At 30.1% G+C, this 21084-nt stretch overlaps 4 protein-coding genes across 4 annotated transcripts; 3 read left to right on the top strand and 1 right to left on the bottom strand.

Moving 5' to 3' along the window:
* The first annotated feature begins 2701 nt into the window (after positions 1-2701).
* On the top strand, positions 2702-8799 carry LOC112764571 (uridine kinase-like protein 3). The gene is made up of 15 exons (XM_025810243.3): positions 2702-3357; positions 4431-4584; positions 4953-5044; positions 5292-5361; positions 5465-5583; positions 5838-5934; positions 6314-6393; positions 6715-6909; positions 7015-7098; positions 7189-7249; positions 7446-7506; positions 7796-7889; positions 7976-8048; positions 8140-8222; positions 8322-8799. Exons 2-15 carry the CDS (start codon positions 4461-4463, stop codon positions 8493-8495), a joined length of 1407 nt encoding a protein of 468 aa, XP_025666028.1. The 5' UTR covers positions 2702-3357; positions 4431-4460; the 3' UTR covers positions 8496-8799.
* A 138-nt stretch (positions 8800-8937) lies between these two features.
* LOC112764572 (fructose-bisphosphate aldolase, cytoplasmic isozyme 1) lies at positions 8938-11712 on the top strand. Its single transcript, XM_025810244.3, has 4 exons — positions 8938-9490; positions 9667-10024; positions 10267-10591; positions 11141-11712. The coding sequence occupies exons 1-4, from the start codon at positions 9463-9465 to the stop codon at positions 11501-11503; spliced, it is 1074 nt and encodes a 357-aa protein (XP_025666029.1). The 5' UTR covers positions 8938-9462; the 3' UTR covers positions 11504-11712.
* Positions 11713-12636: 924 nt separating this feature from the next.
* On the bottom strand, positions 12637-13320 carry LOC112764573 (uncharacterized protein At1g08160). Its single transcript, XM_025810245.2, has one exon. The coding sequence runs from the start codon at positions 13318-13320 to the stop codon at positions 12637-12639; it is 684 nt and encodes a 227-aa protein (XP_025666030.1).
* Positions 13321-16180: 2860 nt separating this feature from the next.
* LOC140181082 (heavy metal-associated isoprenylated plant protein 47-like) lies at positions 16181-17832 on the top strand. Its single transcript, XM_072223811.1, has 3 exons — positions 16181-16320; positions 16460-16568; positions 17429-17832. Exons 1-3 carry the CDS (start codon positions 16315-16317, stop codon positions 17713-17715), a joined length of 402 nt encoding a protein of 133 aa, XP_072079912.1. The 5' UTR covers positions 16181-16314; the 3' UTR covers positions 17716-17832.
* The last annotated feature ends 3252 nt before the right edge of the window (positions 17833-21084 follow it).

Here is a 21084-nt window from a genome sequence, read left to right as displayed (position 1 = left end):
TCACTAATTAGGGTTTGTAACAAAAAGAGGAGATATTTGGAATTTTAAAAAATGAATGAGGATAAAATAATCTAGAAAAATGATATAGATTCGTGTCCATCATCTAAAATTCGTGTCTCACCATTTTACAGGAATATAAAATACATATATCTTGTGTATATTTATGTGTAAGCATGTCCTTATTTTTGTGTCTCATAAATCAAACAATAAACACGTTCCACGGTGTCTATGTCTTAGTAAGACACAGACATTAAATAAACGAGTTGTTAAAGCCTCACTAATTTAATGATTTAGAATTATCTCAAATTAAAAAAAAAATGTTATATCTTACAAATATTGAATAAAGATTTATAATGGTTGATTGTTATTCGACTTAATACTTAATAACACAATTTTATAAGTTTAATAACTTATATTATAATTATTATTTCTCTCTTAAACAGAAGGTTATAATATTTATTATATATAGATATAAGAACACTAAATTTAAGAGTGAAAAAAAATACTTTTTATTTTAAAATCAATTAAATTTAAGAAAACAACTCAATCTTAAAATCAAATAAAAAGAGTTCATAACATTATATTTCATTATATATGTACTACTTAAATACTTAATATTAAAATATAATCTCAAATGTAATATCTTTTGTAATTCATATTAACTTGAACATTAAAATTTTTACAAACATACTTTTCACTATAAAAAATTAATAAGTTAGAATAAAAAGATCGTAATAATTTTACCTCCAACTTATTTGTTTCTACAATTTAATTAAATAACTCTTTAACTTAAAAGATTATAAAACACTTTTAAACAAATATTCATTCATCTACCAAATATTTTACCTAAAACTAGTGCATTTATAATAATATTAAATTTATCTAAAACTAGTATACCAATATTTTATTTTAATGTTTCTAAAACTAGTATACCAACAAAGAGTAATTTTTTTTGGTTGGATTTATCTAACATATATCTTACGAGTATATATTAATTTTATAAATTAAATTTTTTTTTATTAAAAATATAAAAAAATTAAAATTTTAAGATATTTATTTTGTATCTATTAAATAAAACATTTAAAATTTTATATTAATAGTAAATTTATAGAGAGGGAATACTCTTGGTTTCAACAATTTTCAATTTTCAAGAAATGAATGAATGAATTCAGTGGTACACGTGGAGAACTGCTATTGGAGGTGGTGGTGGGAGACAAACACGAAACGACATGCCGTAGAAGTGTGCAATCAGAATTCAGAATTCAGAGGGGAGGGCCCACATGTGATTCAGTGCCGACGTGGATCTGCGGAATCTAATTAGTAACTTCGGTGCATGTGGCCCACAACCAGCGCTATTTTATACTGAACCCAACACAGACACACTAACTACATACCCACTTGTCTGGCCCACACCTCCTTATCTATAATAATTGATGGGTTAATGGGATTCACACTTTATTCATTATCAAAATAAAAAAAAGTAAGTATTAAATTAGTTTTTTACGTTTTGGCATAATTTTATTTTAATTTTTAAGGTTTAAAGTGTGTTATTTAAATTAAAAATTTTTTATTTAATTTTAATATAGTTTTATCGTGAAATTAAAGTTAAATAATTAATGAAATGTCTTACATAACAGCAGTACAAAAACAAAATCGATAATATGGACTCATGGAGAATAAGTATAAGCTCCAAAAGTACGAAATCAACTGTAAATTCATCAATATATTTATTTATAATTTTTTAACAATTTAAATAAAATATTTTCGATAGAACTAAAGAGAATGATAAATAAATGTATTGATACATCCACAGTTGATTTTGTATCTCTGAAACTTGTACTTGTTTTCTAAATTATCAACATTGTTCTTATACTGCTGTTATGTAGGACATTCTATTAATTATTTAACTTTGACCTCACGGTGGGACTATATTGAAATTAAATGAAACTTTTTTAGATTCAAATAGTACACTTTAAACCTTAAGAACCAAAACAGGATTACATCCAAACGTATGAGACCAATTTAATATTTTACCCTGAAAAAAACTATCATCTTAATTAATCGACTCGCTATTATATTAAAAAGATTTAGTTAATAACCAAATGGGTTAGTCGAGTAATAAGTTTATTCGTCTACTTAAAAAAATATCAAGAATTTAATTTCTATCGGCAATAAATTAATTTTTAGTGTATCAAAATAGAAATATCAAAATCAACTTTAGTTAATTAAGAAAAAAGATTTAGTTAATATGGATTCTAAAAATACATATTAAATTATTAACTAAGAAAATTTATAAAATTTAAGAATGTATTTAATTTACATTTTTTTATTTTATAAAATGAAAAATAAAATAATAACAACAATAAAAAATTTTTACCACAAAATTCTAATAAAAAATATCAAAAATAAAAATAAAAAAACATGAATTAACACACTTTAATTTTCAATGTAATTTTGTTATGTATCTATTAGAATAAAAAAGATCCTATATTTCTATTAATAATAATTTAAGTTTTTTTTAAAAAAATATATGTTAACTAAACTCTTAAAAATACAAAGATATTATGTATACAATAAAAAATTAATCATCAAATTAATAATTATATATTTATGTATATTTATATACATTATTTTATATATTTTCAATATGCATATAATATAACAGAGTTAAAATAAATATCTTGGGTTTGATTCCCTCTCTAAGTTTGAGCTGCTACACAATGTGTTTAGTGTTTTACATACATAGCTTTGTTGGGTTGAAGTTAGTAACGACAATGGCGGCACAAGTTATGGCAATTAGCACCCCCATCGCCCCTGAATCTCTCTCTCTCTCTCTCTAACTTGTTAACTTGAGATTAGAGAAGAAGGGTGAGAGGGTAAAAATGACATTTCCCCACGTTAAGGCCCTCTTTTTTGTAATTGGCTCATTGCATGTAAAAACACGCACACACTGTAATATAAGTAAGATTAGATTAGCTGTAACATTAGGCCACAAATCTGTAATTATATATGTCAACAATATAATTGATCGATTATCTACCAAAAATAACATAATCATTCATTGATTATTACTGTTATTATTATACAAATATTAAAATAATAATAATTATAATAATATTTAAGGAAAAAGAAAGAAGGGCAAAGTAGTGAAGAGAAGAGAAGAGAAGAGACTACTAGAGCAGTAGAGAGTAGGGTCCTACTGCACCAAACCACCACCACCATCATCACCATCATCGTCGTCATCATCATCATCATCAGCTTCTTCTTCTTCTTCAATTCATATCTGACACCGTACCATTCGCGGATTTCCATCCTTTTTCCTCAGCTCCGTCCTCTGTACAATTCTGATTTCACCAGGTACGTTTGTTTTTCCAGATCAGCATTATTATATATTGGTTCATTCATTCATTGAATTATTAGATCTGGATTTCTGTTTTGTTCTGAAACTAGTTTTAGTTTGATTCTGATTTCTGTTTATTCTCATGCGATGGTAGTGCTGAAATTATGCTAAGAAGTAAGAACCATTTGTTGTTTCTTCGGAATCAGAATCTATGTGATGCTACTTATTGTAATGTCCATTGGATCGGATGGTTTGGTTTTTCATTGACTGTATAATCCGGCTAGGGTCCGTAGTTGCCCCTTCCAACACATTTCTTTTGTTACCTTGGCAAATACTCGAACTTGAGAGCATTGGAAAAAAAAAAAGCATCATGAGCTTGCACTGCTAGACCAATTCAATGTTGGTACATGATGTGTCATACGATGTCTTCTTGTTCTTCTTCATAGCTGGGAGGCATGATTAGACAACAAAATCTTTGTTCTTTTAGGTTAGGAATTTAACTCTATGGTGTTTGTGTATCATAGAACTCTGTCTACATTTCATATAGTAGGTCCAACTGTCCAAGTCCAGATAAAGGAGGAGGGTTGCTATAGGCCTTTGGCAACTAAGGTAAGACTTGTTGAATCCTTGTGACATGAATCAAACAGAGTGTTGTGTATGGATAGCTTGATTGGAAAGATTGCTTGAACATCATGACCAAGACCAAAATGGGTGGTCTTTGTTCCCTAAAGAATCTCAATCTGCTGTGATGAAATGCCTCCTAAAAGGCTAATGAACAGAATGATGCTTTTGGACAAGCAAAAGAAAAAAACATGATCTGATGATCTGTATACTGTCAAGTTCATGAAATTAAACTAAATATTTAATCCAAACAAGGTGGCTAGTCTAGTCTTTTTGAAAAAATAACTTAAGAATGATGGAAATGGTTGGCATGATCCAATCACCAACATTTGCAAGTTCTCAAGACTAATGCTTCTGATAGCTGCAATGCAAACTCCATAAGTTATCTCCCATCCATGTTTCATACATTAACATAATATATTTTCTTGTTTAATCCCTTCCTATGATTTTAATCCATTGTCTATTCCAGGTCTTTGCCAATAAATCAATTGAAGATTTGATGGGGTCTAACTCTGAGGTTCACTTCTCTGGATTTCACATGGATTGCCTAGAGCAAAGAAAGGCCAGCATGGAGCAACCAACAACTTCAGAAGATGATTTGTATAAACAACCTTTCATTATAGGTGTGTTTTTGAATGGCAGGCTGCCAATGGCCAATGTAGTCATAAAATCCACCAACTTATTAGTTGGATCTTGGAACTCAATGATCATGCTGGTGCATAATATCATTCAATGATCACTTCACTTTTTGATATGCTAGTATAAGTTATACTCTTTTGCTTTAAATTTTGCAAAATGGTGTCAAATCATATACTTTGTCATTTCCAAAGTAGATCTTACTGGCTACCGCACACCTCACATGGTTGGTTATCATTAGAGTTTTCCTCAATTCCAAAATCATAAGTTTCGATATATTCAATTTTTTTCCTACAAATTTTTATTTGGTATCCATTGCAGTAATTATTTTCATTACTGTCTTTGTATATTGTAGGTGTTGCTGGTGGGGCAGCATCTGGCAAGACTGCCGTTTGTGATATGATTATTCAGCAGCTTCATGATCAACGAGTTGTACTTGTTAATCAGGTGATGAATAAATGTTTACTATATGATATTCAAATAATTTTTGGATTCATTTTTTGTATTTCATTGTAACATTGGCTCTCTGTTAATCCAACCATTTCTATTTATTTAGTTTTAGTATCTCCATTCATTTAGTTCTAAGCAAAAAATGCTTTTACTTCTTTTAAAAAAGATTATTTCAGGTTGATGTTTGTTATTGTACTAATGATGATGACTGAGCATAATAAAAGGATTATTTAATTTACAACAGGATTCATTTTACCATAATTTGACTGAGGAGGAACTTACAAGAGTACAAGATTACAACTTTGACCATCCTGGTCAGTTCAATTGTACTCATTGAGCATCTTAATAAATGGATTGTTTAATAAATTTGTGACGGATCTTTGCTTTATTTCTGATGCATGTTGTTGATGTTATCAGAAGCTTTTGATACCGAGCAGTTGCTAAGTGTCATGGACAAGTTAAAGCGTGGTCAAGCAGTAAATATTCCAAAGTATGACTTTAAGGGTTACAAGAGTGGTGTGTCTCCGGCGAGAAGGGTATTTGGAACTTCCCTTCTTTCTCTTAAATTTTGATTGTTTTGTTATCAAGCTATAGAATCTTTTAGTGCATAGAAGAACTCTCACATGATATTATTTTTATGTTTGTATTTGAATGCATTAGTGTATTTATGACTTCCATTATCACGCAGGATGTGTTTCTTCTGTATTTTCCTCATGAGAAGAGCAAATTTATCTGAAATAAAATTTCAGCCATTATCTTAAAGTTTATGTTGGCTTAATGCGTTTTGCAGGTAAACCCTGCAGATGTTATAATTTTGGAAGGGATCCTTATTTTCCATGATCCACGTGTTCGGGCATTGATGAATATGAAGATATTTGTTGATACAGGTCCTTTTTATTTTATTTATTCCATTTTGATTTGTTTAATTCATTCTATTGTATGTTTTATGTAGCAGTCCTTAAAGTATTTGGAATCTGCTATGATATTCATTTTCCTTTTAATCTCATGGACTTGATTCTTTTCCTCATAAGTCATAATCATGATCATGATATAGGAAAATGTATATTCAAATTCTCTAAGAAAATGCATGTTTTTTCTTTGTCTTTTCCAGATGCCAGTGACACCATATCTTCTTCAGCTTTGTTTTATTGCTATTAACATTTTTTGTTGGTGGTTCTGCTAGTTCTTTATAAGCTCGTATATCTTGAATCTTTATTGTACTACTAAGTTACGCTGTCAGTTTACATTGAAAAATGTTCAGTGCAGATGCTGATGTTCGGCTCGCAAGAAGAATTAGGCGTGATACTGCCGAGAAGGCTCGTGATATTGCAACAGTGCTTGATCAGGTAACGAACTTGTTGTAACAGCATGAAGCATATCTCATCTTCTGTCTTTTCACCCTTCAATCTCGCATTTATGACAATTACTACATTGCAAGACTTTGGAAATTTATTTTACTTTACGTTGCTTATCAGCTATGATGTGTGTGTTCCTTGCTTAAGAAACATGTGATTATTCAGTTTTTACCGAATTAAAGTTATTAAGGACATGTTTTGTTTTTGTGATATTTGATCAAGCTAGTATATTCTTCTTGTGTCAATTTGATGTTGAAATCCTTCTACTCTATAGATTTAGTAACTGACTTGTCTGTTATTTATTTGATGCAGTATTCTAAATTTGTGAAGCCGGCTTTCGATGACTTTATCCTTCCAACAAAGAAGTATGCTGATATAATCATACCCCGAGGAGGAGATAATCATGTGGCCATCGATTTGATTGTACAGCATATTCGAACAAAACTTGGTCAGCATGATCTGTGTAAAATATATCCTAATTTATACGTCATTCAGTCAACTTTTCAGGTATTTCCTGCTATTTATTTACATTTCTCTTATCATCTATCTACACAATTTGGCTAGAGCTTCATAACTTGAATCATATTCATCACATTTATTGCTATCATGCAGATGCGGGGTATGCATACCCTCGTACGTGATGCCAAGACAACAAAGCATGATTTTGTATTCTATTCTGACCGTTTGATCCGTTTGGTATGGGAATATTCTATTCTAAGACAAGGAATAAGTATGACATTTTCTTTATATATTATTCGTCATGGTTTGATTCGGTTAATTAACCAGGTTGTAGAACACGGCCTAGGGCATCTGCCATTTACAGAAAAACAAGTAATCACTCCTACTGGTAAGCCTTTTTTTTTTTTAAAAAATTTATCCTAGTTGAGAGTCAGGTTCTGCTTTCGATGATTTTAATCGCAGAAATTACTATTTTTAAAAGAACAACTTTTGTGCCTGTTATTTGGTTAGCCTTAGCTCTTGTAATCTTTACAAAATTAGTTCTTTCATGTATGAATCTCTTAATGGTAACTCCATTAATGCAGGGTCTGTATACAGTGGTGTGGATTTTTGTAAGAGGTTGTGCGGCGTCTCCATCATCAGGAGGTATCATTCTATTCCAAATATAAAGTCATTAAATCCAAGTATTGACTAAAATTTTTTTCTATTAATCAACCTTGTTTACATTGCATGTAGTGGTACTAGTTTCCTTGAAATTATTATCCAAACCTGTTCCTCATTCCTCTATTATGTTCCAAGGGACTAGTTCGTTTTTTTCCCTCTTTTCTCCGTTTGATATGAACTTATGATCTAAAGATGTTTCTTCATAAATAAAATCTTTTGCTTAGAAAATCACTATTTCCTCATATTGAATACCTTCAATAACTAATTTCAGTGGGGAGAGTATGGAGAATGCTTTACGCGCATGCTGCAAAGGTATCAAGATTGGGAAGATTCTTATTCATAGAGAAGGAGACAACGGTCAACAGGTCTGCACAAATTCTTGTACTGCATGACTTTGTTTCACTCATTTTATGATAACTAACCTTTTATCCTTTGATTATTGAACAAACAGCTAATATATGAAAAGTTGCCGAATGATATCTCAGATAGGCATGTGTTACTCTTGGATCCTATCTTGGGCACAGGTACATTTTTGCCATCATTTTTGTTGGTATAGTTCATAATTCATTCATAAATATTTCACATTATTGACATTAGAATAGCTTCATCGTTTAGGTAATTCAGCTGTTCAAGCGATTTCTTTACTATTAAGAAAGGGCGTACCAGAGTCCAATATTATATTTCTCAATCTCATATCAGTAAGTTATCGATATTGTCATTTTCTTTAGTTATCTTGCGCCTTTCTTATCTTGAAAATATCATAGTGATGATTTACAATTTTGTTCTGTTCTTGCCAGGCACCTCAAGGTGTTCATGTGGTCTGCAAAAGCTTTCCAAGAATAAAAATCGTGACGTCTGAGATTGACATTGGTTTGAATGAAGATTTCCGTGTTATACCTGGCATGGGGGAGTTTGGGGATAGGTATTTTGGAACAGATGATGATGACATGCAAGTTGTGGCCCCTTCTTAATATCCACAAGATATTTTTTGATTGATAATTACTCATGAGACTTTAACTTGAAAAAGAAGAAAAAGAAAAAAAAAGAGGAGGTTGAAATTTGCTGAATTATACTTTTAATTGGTACTGAGTTTCATCTTTATATCAATTTTGATCATATCCTTCCTTCTTTCTTTTTTTTTCTTTCACAAATTTTGTGTACCTTATAAGAGAAAATTGTTCTTTATAGTTTGATCTTATATTCTTTCTCGGATATATTTTCCATCTCAGAGATATTTTATATCTATATATAGAAATGAATATACAGATTCTTTAATATATATTCTCTAATTCTAATTATTCATGCGACGCCAAGATTTGGTTAGGATATTGTGTATTGTGTCTACAAATTTTCTGTTTTATGAATCACAATGAAGAATATATATATGAGGATAATGTAAATTGCATGTTGATGATGCATGTTGCATGATTGAGGTACTTGATTCTGAAAAAAGACAAGGAGAAAAAAGATAAATAATGTGGTTGATACCCAATCATGCAAACAATCCACATATAATATCTTAGCTTTTGCATTTCATGCAAAAAAGTTTGATATCCAGAAGAAAAAAGAACCAACCAAGTCCAAGAGGATCAAGGGTGAGAGGTTTCCACAAAATATTTGTTTGTCTGGTCTGTCCCCTAACATAATATATAGGGTGAACAAAATAAATATAAATAATAAAAATATATTGAAAAAAAGGATGAGCTGCCACGTGACAGACAGAGGAATCACACGTTGGTCTATCCAAGTGTGATAACCTTCGTTAGGCTAATCACTTGACACCTGTGCTGTTTTTCATGATTCCTATTGGTATATTCCTTTGAGAGACTTATCTATATAACATGGTAGTTTGTTTAACTCAATTTTTGTGCTGTCGTTTGTTATCTGTTTTCCCGCCATCCAAAATAAACACTTTTGAAGCTTGAAAACATTGTAACAATGTCTGCCTTTGTTGGAAAGTATGCAGGTAACAAATTATACAATGTTTTTATATCATATACTGTATAAACTGTATGTTTTTGTCTATCCAAAAAATGTAGCACAGTATCCTCATTTCTACTAAGAAGTTTCTTCAACTTGAATCAAGCTTCTTCAAGTTTATATATATTTGGATTCCAAATGGTTTGTTTTATGATATACTAGATGAGCTTATCAAGAATGCCAAGTACATAGCCACACCAGGGAAGGGAATCTTGGCAGCAGATGAGAGCACAGGCACCATTGGCAAGCGGCTTGCAAGCATCAATGTTGAGAACATTGAGGCCAACCGCCAAGCGCTGCGCGAGCTCCTCTTCACCTCCCCCAATGCCCTCCAATACCTCTCCGGTGTCATCCTCTTCGAGGAGACTCTCTACCAAAATACTTCTGATGGAAAGCCTTTTGTTGAGGTCCTCCAAGAGAACAATGTCATCCCAGGCATCAAGGTGGACAAGGGTGTTGTGGAATTGGCCGGAACAAATGGCGAAACCACCACTCAAGGCTTTGACTCTCTTGGTGCAAGGTGCGCCGGCTTATGATCCACAAATACTTCAATTTTTCTCTCATGTATGTCGTATGCGTATTGTATTGTATTGTATACTTATATACGTGAGTAACTTTTTGAACCTCTATTATATGCTATATTCAAAATCACTATTGATAAATTTACTATAAGTATTTGATCCAAAATAGTACTATATTTTTACGAAATTGATGTATTTATGTGTTGTCTTGAATGCTTGTATTTGTAATTGTGCAACATAGGTGCCAGCAATACTACAAGGCCGGCGCACGATTTGCCAAGTGGCGTGCCGTGCTGAAGATAGGCCCAACCGAGCCTTCTGAGCTGTCCATCCAGCAGAATGCGCAGGGATTGGCTCGCTACGCCATAATTTGTCAGGAGAATGGGCTTGTCCCCATTGTTGAGCCTGAGATTCTGACTGATGGGAATCATGACATAGCTAAGTGTGCTGCTGTTACTGAAACTGTTCTTGCTGCTGTTTACAAGGCACTCAATGATCATCATGTTCTTCTTGAGGGAACCCTCCTCAAGCCCAACATGGTTACCCCTGGCTCTGATAGCCCAAAGGTAATAATCTTCAAAATGATTGCAAAAGACCAAAATGAACTTGCAAGAGTAATTAGTAATTACCACTTAGAATAGTAGTTTAAGGATCATTGGTTAGTTAGGGAGTTAGTTTGCTATAAACAAAGGAAAGAAGAGATTAGTTACTTTCTTTTTAGTCTTGGCATTTGTTAGAGTCTTGAGAGTTAAAAGTGTCTCTATCATTGTGCTTAATAAGCGTCTCAAGACAGAAAATACAAAGATATTGAAAAAAGAGACATTTAATATAAATTTTCTTTTCAAACGGGTTTGTATCTCTGGTGCATTTAATTTGTGTTTTTATCTCCTATTTCTATTTACACTTCCTATTTTCTCTTCTTTTTTCATAAAATTCAAAAAATAATGAAAATAGAAACAAAAAATGAAAATACAAAACAAATGTACTAGTGTCTATTTTTATTGTCAAACAGGGCCTAATATCCTCTATGCCTTGTTATTCTTGATAATTATTCAAGAAATACAGTCCTCCATGAATAACTAACAAGAACATTTCACTCATTTGCTGATGAGCAGGTTCCCCCAGCAGTGATTGCTGAGCACACAGTCACTGCACTGCGCAGAACCGTCCCATCGGCGGTTCCAGGGATTGTGTTCTTGTCTGGTGGACAAAGTGAAGAAGAGGCTACATTGAACCTTGATGCAATGAACAAGTTGGAGGTGCTGAAGCCATGGACTCTGTCATTCTCATTTGGAAGAGCACTGCAGCAAAGCACACTCAAATCATGGGCCGGGAAGAAGGACAACATCACGAAAGCTCAAGAGGCATTCTTGGCTCGGTGCAAGGCGAATTCGGAGGCTACTCTTGGCAAGTATGGTGGTGGAAGTGGAACTGGTTTGGCTTCTGAGAGCTTGTTTGTAAAGGGCTACAAGTATTAATTAGCCATCAAAATGGAGTTTGGAGATTGATTTGGAATGTGTATGATGCTGCTACTTAAGCCTTTTTCTTCTGATTAACATGTTTTATTTTTTTGATACATACATATGTTATAAATTTCAAAGTTTATATATTTATAGGAGCTGATTGTAATGGCCAATGTGATGATCTACCTCTCAGAACAATAAAGTGCCACATTTTCATATGAAAATTTGAAATCTAAACAAGTGAAATGTGATTACAATAACTAGGAATAGAAGTAGTATGCATTATAAAATGTTAGGATGATTGAATTTGAACATTATGTATGTTCAAACAACAGTAGTACTAAAACTTTATTAGCAGCCACTTTCTTTTTCCTTTTTCTTTTTTCCTTTTTTGGAAGAAAGAAAATCAAATGGAAGGATTGTACTACCAATGAGTTTCTGTAAGCACATGTTATGACTTTATGATTGCTTAGCTTCAAAGAATTCATCATATAATTTTGATGGCTAAAAAACATTTTAAGTGGTGGTAAGTGCCAACCAAAAGTAATGTTCAAAAGAAATGTTTTTTGGTGGCCAAGGATATTAGGATATTCCTCTAAAGCTAATACTACTTTTTCATATGCTTTATTGGTGTCTCAGCTAATTATAAGTGACTAAACTAATGTTAAGTGCTTGCTTTGAAGATTCTAGATTAAGACATGATATATTGGTAGGCAATGTTGACTCCAATAAATTTTACAATTTAAAAGGATCCTAATCAATAACTAATAACAAAAAAAAAAGGCCATTGTATTGAAATAAAATAAAATAAAAATCCAATGCTTGCTTTAGCAGACATTGTTGGAGTTACACCAATCCCATTAAGAAAAATAAATAATAAAAATAAAATAATATCTTGTAATTTTTCTCTCTTCTCTTTTACATGCACAAAAGAAAAGTTTAAATTTAGTACTAATCTGTAAAACATGCTCTAAACTCAATAAATACTTAAAAGAAATATCTACAAATTGTTTACCGAAAAATGATCTAATCATACCATTCTTTTTCACACTTGTATATACCATGAGATGCAAATTAAAATAGAGCATTAAGAAATCAATGAACACAAGAAGATACAGAGAGATTTGCACCATGTTCTGCATCTTCAATCATCTCCTTGAAGTTATGCATTGTCTTGAAACTAGAACACCAGCTGGTGGACCTGTCATCTCAATTTCACATATGCTATTCAACCAATAAGATAAATGGATCAAACCAATGTTGAACTTCACCTTAAATGTCCCTCTTACATAGTAGCTTACTTTGTTGCTCTCAACTTGCCTTTGAAGCTTCACACCAACATCTTGAGGCAGAAAAACCAACTTGGAAATCAAGTTCACAGTTTGCAGCCTTGTCTCCTTTGGCTTCTGCATAAAAGGATTCATCGTCCGATTCGATATGAGCCGGTTGGAGAAGAAGAGTTCAATGTCCAAAGACTCAAACTTTACATCAATTCTCTTGTTGGGGTTTGAGAAATTTGCAAGGAGAATGAAGTCACCATTCAAGTATTGTGTTGAGTCATAGTACACAACATTGAGGCTTGCATTTGGTATATCAAATGTGGGGTTTCTTGGTTTGATTGCTAAGTAGAATATCAATATAACAATTCCAAAGAAGATTAGTAGAAGGCTGAATATGAGACATAACCCTGCAAAACACCATATAACTGGTTTTGTCCTTTGACTTCTTGGTTGCCATAGTTTTTTATTTGGCCTATTGTTTTCAAGTGATTCTAAGGAACTTTGATTCCTTATTATTTGTTGTTTTGAAGGGGGTGGTGGAAGGGCTAGCATATTGGAATGGATTATAAAAGAAACTTGAAAAAGGTCACTCCAATGAGCCAAAGTGATGATGAGGAAAACATGAATTGTGTTGATGAAGATTATATATACTAAGATGATTGTTTATTCCAAATTGAGGTGATGGATTGAGAGAAGCTTTTTTAAATAAAGTAATAGTTGGGACAATGAATCATGTTTTTCTAGGTTGGTGTACTTGAGCTAAAGTTGAGTCATGTATTATTTATGTTTGGACTTTGAAAGGTTGATGCTTTTGTTATGTGGCAATGTTTAGTAGAATTTTGAAAGGTTTAATTATTTTTAATTAGTTTTTTTTTTTTATAGTTTGAAAATAATTTATAGTAGATAAAAAATTTGTAATTAAATTTTTATTAGCTGTTATTTTAAAAAAAAAAATAGTTTCAAATATTTTATAAATTATAATCCATCTTATATTAAACACGAAAAATTATCAAAAACTGACCCTAATATTTTTATCTAATATAGAAATTTCGTTATAAACTTTTAACCTATAAAAATCTAAGAGAAAAATCCAAAACAGCCCCTGACAATTATCTCGAAAGACAACGAGGTCCTTGACAAAAAAAAAAAACCCAACCTAACCCCTAATAATTATCTCGAAGGGACAACGAAGTCCATGTGCCAAAAAAAAGTCAATATTATTTTTTTTTTTTGCACAGGGGCTAATCAGTCCAAAAAAAAGGGATCAGGAGCTGGATTGGATGTTTTATTTTTAGGGGCCTCGTTGTCCTTTCGAGATAATTGTCAGGGCCAAGTGGAGTATTCACTCAAAATCTAATAAAAAATTTGGTGAAATTATAAAAATTTATAGAGTAATTAAGCCAATTTTAAATAGGGGCAAATTGTGAAATTGATTAAGTTTTGTAAATAGAAAAAAAAACCTCTTAAGAAAAATAATCAATGAATAAATAATGAGAGTTCATCAAATGGACTCAATATTTTTATTTACTTCTTCTTTAAGACTCTATATGTTTTACATGGTTTATACTTTAGACTTTGTCAAAAGTTGTGTGCAAGTAAAAGGAGTCAATTAGATGAAGGGCTTAGATTATGGGTGTATATAAGTTATAACATAATGTTATATACCATATGATATCAAACTATATATGCAAGTGCTATGTAGAATGTTTAAGCACTAAGGAAGCATGCATAGGAGCCAAAAAGTGATTTCAATTCTTAGTTAAAGGTTCATGTTTTCGTTAAAAGCAATGAATCAATCATGTTGGTCTTAATGACCCCACAATATTTTGAAGTTGATTTTAATTGTGCCAAATTTAAGGCCACTTTTTGCACATTGGTTTTATCTAGTGCTTTCTAGTTTCTACAAATATAGGGCACAAGAGCATTACACAATCATTTTCTTTTAAGAAATCAAAATAATTAATTTTTTCCAATAAAATTATTAAATATATCATAATAAAATAATTAAAATTTTTTATATTTGAATTGTGTGATGAGCAGAAATAAATTGAGGGGAAAAAGGGAACAAAAAGAAATACACTTTATTCATAATTTTTTTTTTAGTTGGTGGGTTTCAGCCTAATAATTTGACATGGCCCAAAATTAATACTAATCATAGGCGTAAAGCCCAATAATAAATTGAAGCCTAACAATAGCATAGAGCTTAACTAAAGTATAAAACTGTAGAATCATTCAAGACCAAAAAAAAAAAAAGAAAAAAAAACTGCAGAATTATTATTTAGCAATAATCTCCATAAAATATTTAGGTTAACTTGCATGAAAAGAGTTTCTAATAACTAATAAGTAATAAAATTGATGGACCAAGTTATGGTAGTACAAGTTATACATATCTTTAATTTATTTATAAATCAATATAGAATTTGAAGGGAAAAAAAAGTTATTCTTTCTTTTTCCAATAGGTATTGATGAAGGTCCACATGGTTGATCTGGTTTATTCAGGTTTATCAATTTTTTTAAGAGTAAAGTATCGTTTTTGTCCCCAATGTTTGGAGTAAGTCCTATTTGTGTTCCTAACGTTTAAATCGTCCTATTTGTATCCTTAATGTTTATAAAAGTGATTCAATGTTATCCTACTATCAATTATACTAACAAATCAGATTATATTTTTCAATTATTCTCACTTGGATATATTCATTCTCAATTAGATCTCACTTGCATGTGTTCGATTTTAATATTATACCCACTATTTGTGTTTAGATTCAATTATGTCCCTAGAAAAGTGAATTATGTAAATGTTGTTTCAACATTTGATGAGCTATTTTTCGGAGTAAATCATCGATTTTATCCCAGACATTTGTATTCTAACTTTAAGAAGAGATTTTTAAAACTCAAACTAAAGCGTTCATGATGTATAATTGACGGCAGGATAACATTGAATCACTTTTACAAACGTTAAGAATACAAATAGGACGATTTAAACGTTAGGGACACAAATAGAATTTACCCCAAACGTTGGGGACAAAAACGATACTTTACTTTTTTTTAATTAAATTTTTATTATTATTTTTTAATTAAGTCTTTATACTATATTAGATTTTATAGTTAAATCTTATCATAACAAAAATATTAAAATTAATAATATTTTATTAAACAAAATAAATATACCTAAATATGGTTGGAGCATATGGTTGTTGCTTGGCTAGGATAGTCAATGCAAGGGAGAAATGACTCAGATTTTTCAACATCCTTAATTAATAATTAATAATTATATATACTAGTCGTTGTTCTTAAATCTTCTTAGGATTTGGCTTTTACCTTTGAGTCAGCTAATAGAACAACGTACTAGGTACTACTATGTATAATAGTCCATGCTAATTAATTTGACTATTCTCTATAAATATTAAATAATACACCAATGCCAACCACATTCTCAATATCACAATTCAATTAAGCACTTAAATTTTTTTATAAAAGGAAAAAATTCCAGCTAGCTATAGCTAGGTTCTTCTCATCACTTGTCGAATTCGGTCTTCATTCATTGCAAGTATGGAGGTAAGATTAGTTGTGATTAATTAATGATTATATGAAAGGATTGAACTAACATATATATATATGTTCTAGTTACTTGGAAATTTAATTTTATATATTACTAATTAATATTATTGTTGAAATTGAATTTCAATTGGTGCAGCAAAAGATTGTTATAAAGGTATCATGCAATAACAAATGCAGAAGGGGTTACTTGTGGAGTTGTGGTAAATGCAAAAGCAAGATCCTCAAAGTTGCGGCGGTTGAACCGGGTATTTAAATTTTTTTTTATCAAAGATAGGAGACTCGAATTCGCAACTTTTCAATTGAGTATGGGGAGACTATGTCATTTGAGCTATTACTCATTGGCCCGAGTATTTAAATTTTGTTTAGTTTGCATTTGCATTTTTTATTTTATTTTAGATATTTTTTATTTTTAGAGTTTTATATATAAAAGATTATAATAAAAATTAAATAATAATTTTTTATTTTTCATTATTATTTTCTCACTTTCTTTTATTAAATCCTAAGGTGAATTATAAAAATAAAAATTCAAGCCAAATGAATTTGTATATGTATTTGTTATTTTATTTATATTAATTAATCAATGATGGCCCACATATATAAATAATAAAAATAATGTTATTAATAAATAATTAAAGCTCGCCGTTATTTATATATATTTAATAATAAAAGTAAAGTATATTTTATTTTTGAAGTTTGTTAAAAATATTTTTAAATTTTATTTTGTTTTAATTTTGTTCTAAAAATTTTTTATTTGTATTAAATATATTTCTAATAGCTAAATTTTAAAAAAAATTAGAATTTATTCAGCAATAATGCATGACAAATATATTTTATTTGTTTATTTTGATGGTTGTTTTTGTAAAATTATTACTGAATTGGTCCTAATTTTTTTAAAAAAATCAGCCATGGTGTATTTGATGTAACTCAAAAGCTTCTAGAACAAATTAATATTAAAATAAAATAAAACTTAAAAATATTTTTAAAACTTTTTAACAAATTTAAAAAAATATATATACTTTGTCCTAATAATAATTAATGCTAAATAAATTTATATATAGTGGAAAAAATATTTGTGGTTTCAAAAGAATATTGTGCATGCATGCAGGTGTGAGTTCATTAGGGTTAGAAGGGGCAGAGAAAGATGAATTGGTGGTCATTGGAAATGGGGTGGATCCAGTTTGTTTGGCCAAGGCTTTGAGAAAGAAATTCAACGTTGCACAAATCATAAAGGTTGAAGAAATTAAGGAAGACAAAAAAGAAGGAAAAGAAGATTCGTCGCCGTCGCCGTCGCGGCCGCCGCCGTGGTCTTATGCTCCCGGCTACTACTGTCCACCGTATCCCCAGAGCGTAGTTTATGAAAACCCATATGGTAGTCAATGCATCATCATGTGAGAATTAAACTATATGCTAATATGCTATATGTATATGTTTTTTGCTTCTCAAAAATAATAGGGTTTTACTATCTTGAGTTTCTTAATCTTCAATAATGTATTTGTCTTCTTTTAATTATGACTTATGAGTCTATGTTTTATGTTTAATTAATAATAATAAATAATATATTACCGTCAGATTTAGTGGAAGAAAAATTTGGTAACAAGCTCTATAATTTTTGTAATTAAAAATTTATATTTGTCATGGACGACAAAATTTGTCGATAAATAGTTACCAGCAAGATTTATATTGTGAAATTTATTCCGTCGTTAAATTCGACGATGAACATGTTACCTGCAAAATTTTTTAATAAATTCGATAGTATCCGACAATTTTATATAAACTAACGAATAAGACTATTGGTAAACTAACAGGTCCAAAAGCGAAAGATAAAAAAAAAGATATATTTAAAAGTTGAAAATTTGTTATTTTTAAAACTTAAATTTAAACCTATTTTTAATTATAATATAAAATACTTGTTATTTTGACTATTTTATCATTATTAAATATATCTAATTTAGCAAAAAAAAAAGGTGGATTAGTAGACTAGTATAACTAATATCCTATATTTTTATTAAAAAAAATGAATATACTACTTGTTCAACTAATTTATCTTAAATTATGTCACCCAAAAAAAAAATGGTAATATTAAGGAGACAAAAGGAGACAAAATAAACAGGTGGAACTTACCTTATTTAATATTTATTAATTATCGCAACAATTAATGAATGTTAAATGAGGTAAATTAAGAGTGTTTTTGACTAATTTTTTTTGTTATCAAATATTTTCGAAAAAAAAAAATCCTAAATCAAATTTGGAACTTTAATTTCTTTATGCCTGCCTTTTCAATGTGTTAGTCGAGAAACACCAAGCATAGTCGCCATTGATTTTTTCAAGCATTAAGCTTTGAATTAACCTAGCTATACGTACGTACACTACGTTCAATTCATGGTTCACTACTTTACTTGACTCGTGACTCGTCAAGTCAAATGATACGCATATAGATGACGGAGTCAACTTAATTTACAATCATCAATTAGTTTATATATATATATATATTAAGACCAATTAATTTTTATTAGAATTATTTAATATATCTAAATATTTATTATAAAATATTACGTTTTTATTATTTTAATTTTTATAACATCTATAAATATTTTTTATATTATATCATTTTATATAATTTAATATACACGATTTTTTTTATTGTTCTTTCTTATCTTTTTAACAATATATATATAATAATTAAATATCTCTCATGCTCAACCCATTCAAAAATTAATAAAATTAAAGGAGTATTACACTGTGCCATAAGGTCATCAATTACTTGAAAACTATATAGGCTGGAAAAGATTTTACTAAAGATAATTATTTAAAGTTGAATTGTAATTGAAAAGTATATTTTTATATAGGGAAAGTATTGAAAATCAATATTAATTGTGTATTAATGTACAATAAATAAAAAAAATAAAAATAAAATTAAAAATCAGATCATTAATTAATTATTTAATTTTAAATTTTGAAATTTGAAAATTAAGATTAGTATTTAAATTCATTCACACTACCGTAACCTCCAATACACGTCCAAAACTCATCGTCATCTTCTCCAGTTCTCATCGGGTCACTGAATTTTTCGTCCGTTATACCAAGGCTGCCGGATCCTCCTACCGACACCGTTCTCACCTCTGCCGGTCAGCTCGATGCGTCTCGTTCTCCGACGCTCAGCCTAAAGTTGCTGTCGCTGTTTTCGTGCCTCTCTTTCTTCGCTTTCTTCCATTCCTTCAAGCCTCTTCTCACTGATGATATCATCATCCTCTTCTTCTTATTTTTCTTCGGATATATCAGATTCAAGCATGGTTAGCTTCTTTATGATTTGAGCCCTATACTTCACAACAGTACTGCTTTTGTCATAACTAATCTTTCAAAATTATGTTTCACCACAATAATAATTTATTCTGTTTATTCATCTTCTTCTTCTCTCCTTAACGGGACTCTTTTATATAAAGCAAGCATGTCTAACAAATATAACAAATTGATATCACAAAACAACTGACTACCATAACGACCTTTTAAGTTTAAATCATGTTTTTATGTTTTAAATTCAAAAATAAAAACAAGGGAGCTATAATAAAAGCTTCCTGGTATGATTAATTCAACGCAACATATACTCATATTTTTCGCATTTAACCTAAAAGATTTTTTTGACTTGGATATTATTCAGTCTTCTCCAATAATGCTTCAACCAAATCGTCGTCGCCGTATCGATCAAGAAGTTCTTTCCAGGTTTTCTCTAATAAATCTCTTGCTCATATACTAGTATATATGTTAGTGATTAAAATAATAAAAATTGTAATCATCTGAGTTGGTCGAGTGATCAGTCTAGGGTTTGTTTGGGTGAACTTTTGAGAAAAGATCTTTTTTCGAGTTATATTATTTTAAAAGATTTTATAGAGAAGTAAAAGTAATTTTATATTTAGATATCTCATGTAAAAAGGTCTTTTTATGTATCAATTATGTTTGGGTATAACAATATAAAAATACTTTTTTTGTTCATTTGTTACACGAAAAAAGATCTTTTAAAAAAAGATGTAAATTACAGCTTCTCAAAAAAGATCTTTTTTTGATTTTACTAGTGCTTTTACTTTTACTACTAAAAATTTGCCAAACACGTTAAAAAATAAAAAAAGATCTTTTTTTAACAAAATAATGGCGCTCAAACATGCACTTATTCTACTTAATAAATGTCAAATATTTAAATATCGTGTATGTAACATCTGATTAGCCAATAACAAACCATTAAATGGAGCTCAAATCCGCATTAGATTCATCCTTAACCTAAAATTGTGTAGTTTAAATTCTTCCTTAAAATTGTTCTTACTTCTTAGGGTTTATGATTATACCCTAAAATAAATGGAACGTGACTTGCAGGAACAAGGACGAACATTCCAGATGCAAAGTCGAAACTACTTGTCGTCTTGCACAGGCACACTGCGCACCCAATTTCGATGACTACTATTCTTACCGATCCGATCCTTTCATCATGGCCATCTGGAAATGGTAACTCTTAACACCATCCATAAACGCATAACTAACGTTTGTAGAAATTTCACTTTTTATAATAAAATTGATAAATAAGCTCAAAGATTTACATTTCGAGAGATTAGTCTCTAAAAAAAAATTAATTATTTTATCTGTCTTTATAATTTTATTAAATTTTCAATTAGAATTTTATATTTTTTTTTTCTTTTCGATTGAATCTCTACGCTGTATCAAATTTTGTAATTAAATTTTTGTCGTGACAAAAATGTTGAAATTAACAAAATATTC

Source organism: Arachis hypogaea, chromosome 17 (assembly GCF_003086295.3).
Source record: "Arachis hypogaea cultivar Tifrunner chromosome 17, arahy.Tifrunner.gnm2.J5K5, whole genome shotgun sequence".
Classification (NCBI taxonomy): domain Eukaryota; kingdom Viridiplantae; phylum Streptophyta; class Magnoliopsida; order Fabales; family Fabaceae; genus Arachis; species Arachis hypogaea.
Note: the sequence above shows the minus strand (reverse complement) of the source record. Positions and strands in the feature narration are given on the sequence as shown.

Coding starts and splice junctions, on each gene's coding strand:
- LOC112764571 (XM_025810243.3), top strand. CDS start 4,461: ATGGGGTCTAACTCTGAGGTTCACTTCTCTGGATTTCACATGGATTGC. Junction 7,099..7,188: donor CTGACCGTTTGATCCGTTTG/GTATGGGAATAT, acceptor TTAATTAACCAG/GTTGTAGAACACGGCCTAGG. Junction 7,250..7,445: donor ACAAGTAATCACTCCTACTG/GTAAGCCTTTTT, acceptor CCATTAATGCAG/GGTCTGTATACAGTGGTGTG.
- LOC112764572 (XM_025810244.3), top strand. CDS start 9,463: ATGTCTGCCTTTGTTGGAAAGTATGCAG. Junction 9,491..9,666: donor CTTTGTTGGAAAGTATGCAG/GTAACAAATTAT, acceptor ATGATATACTAG/ATGAGCTTATCAAGAATGCC. Junction 10,025..10,266: donor TTTGACTCTCTTGGTGCAAG/GTGCGCCGGCTT, acceptor TGTGCAACATAG/GTGCCAGCAATACTACAAGG.
- LOC112764573 (XM_025810245.2), bottom strand. CDS start 13,320: ATGCTAGCCCTTCCACCACCCCCTTCAAAACAACAAATAATAAGGAAT.
- LOC140181082 (XM_072223811.1), top strand. Junction 16,569..17,428: donor AGTTGCGGCGGTTGAACCGG/GTATTTAAATTT, acceptor GCATGCATGCAG/GTGTGAGTTCATTAGGGTTA.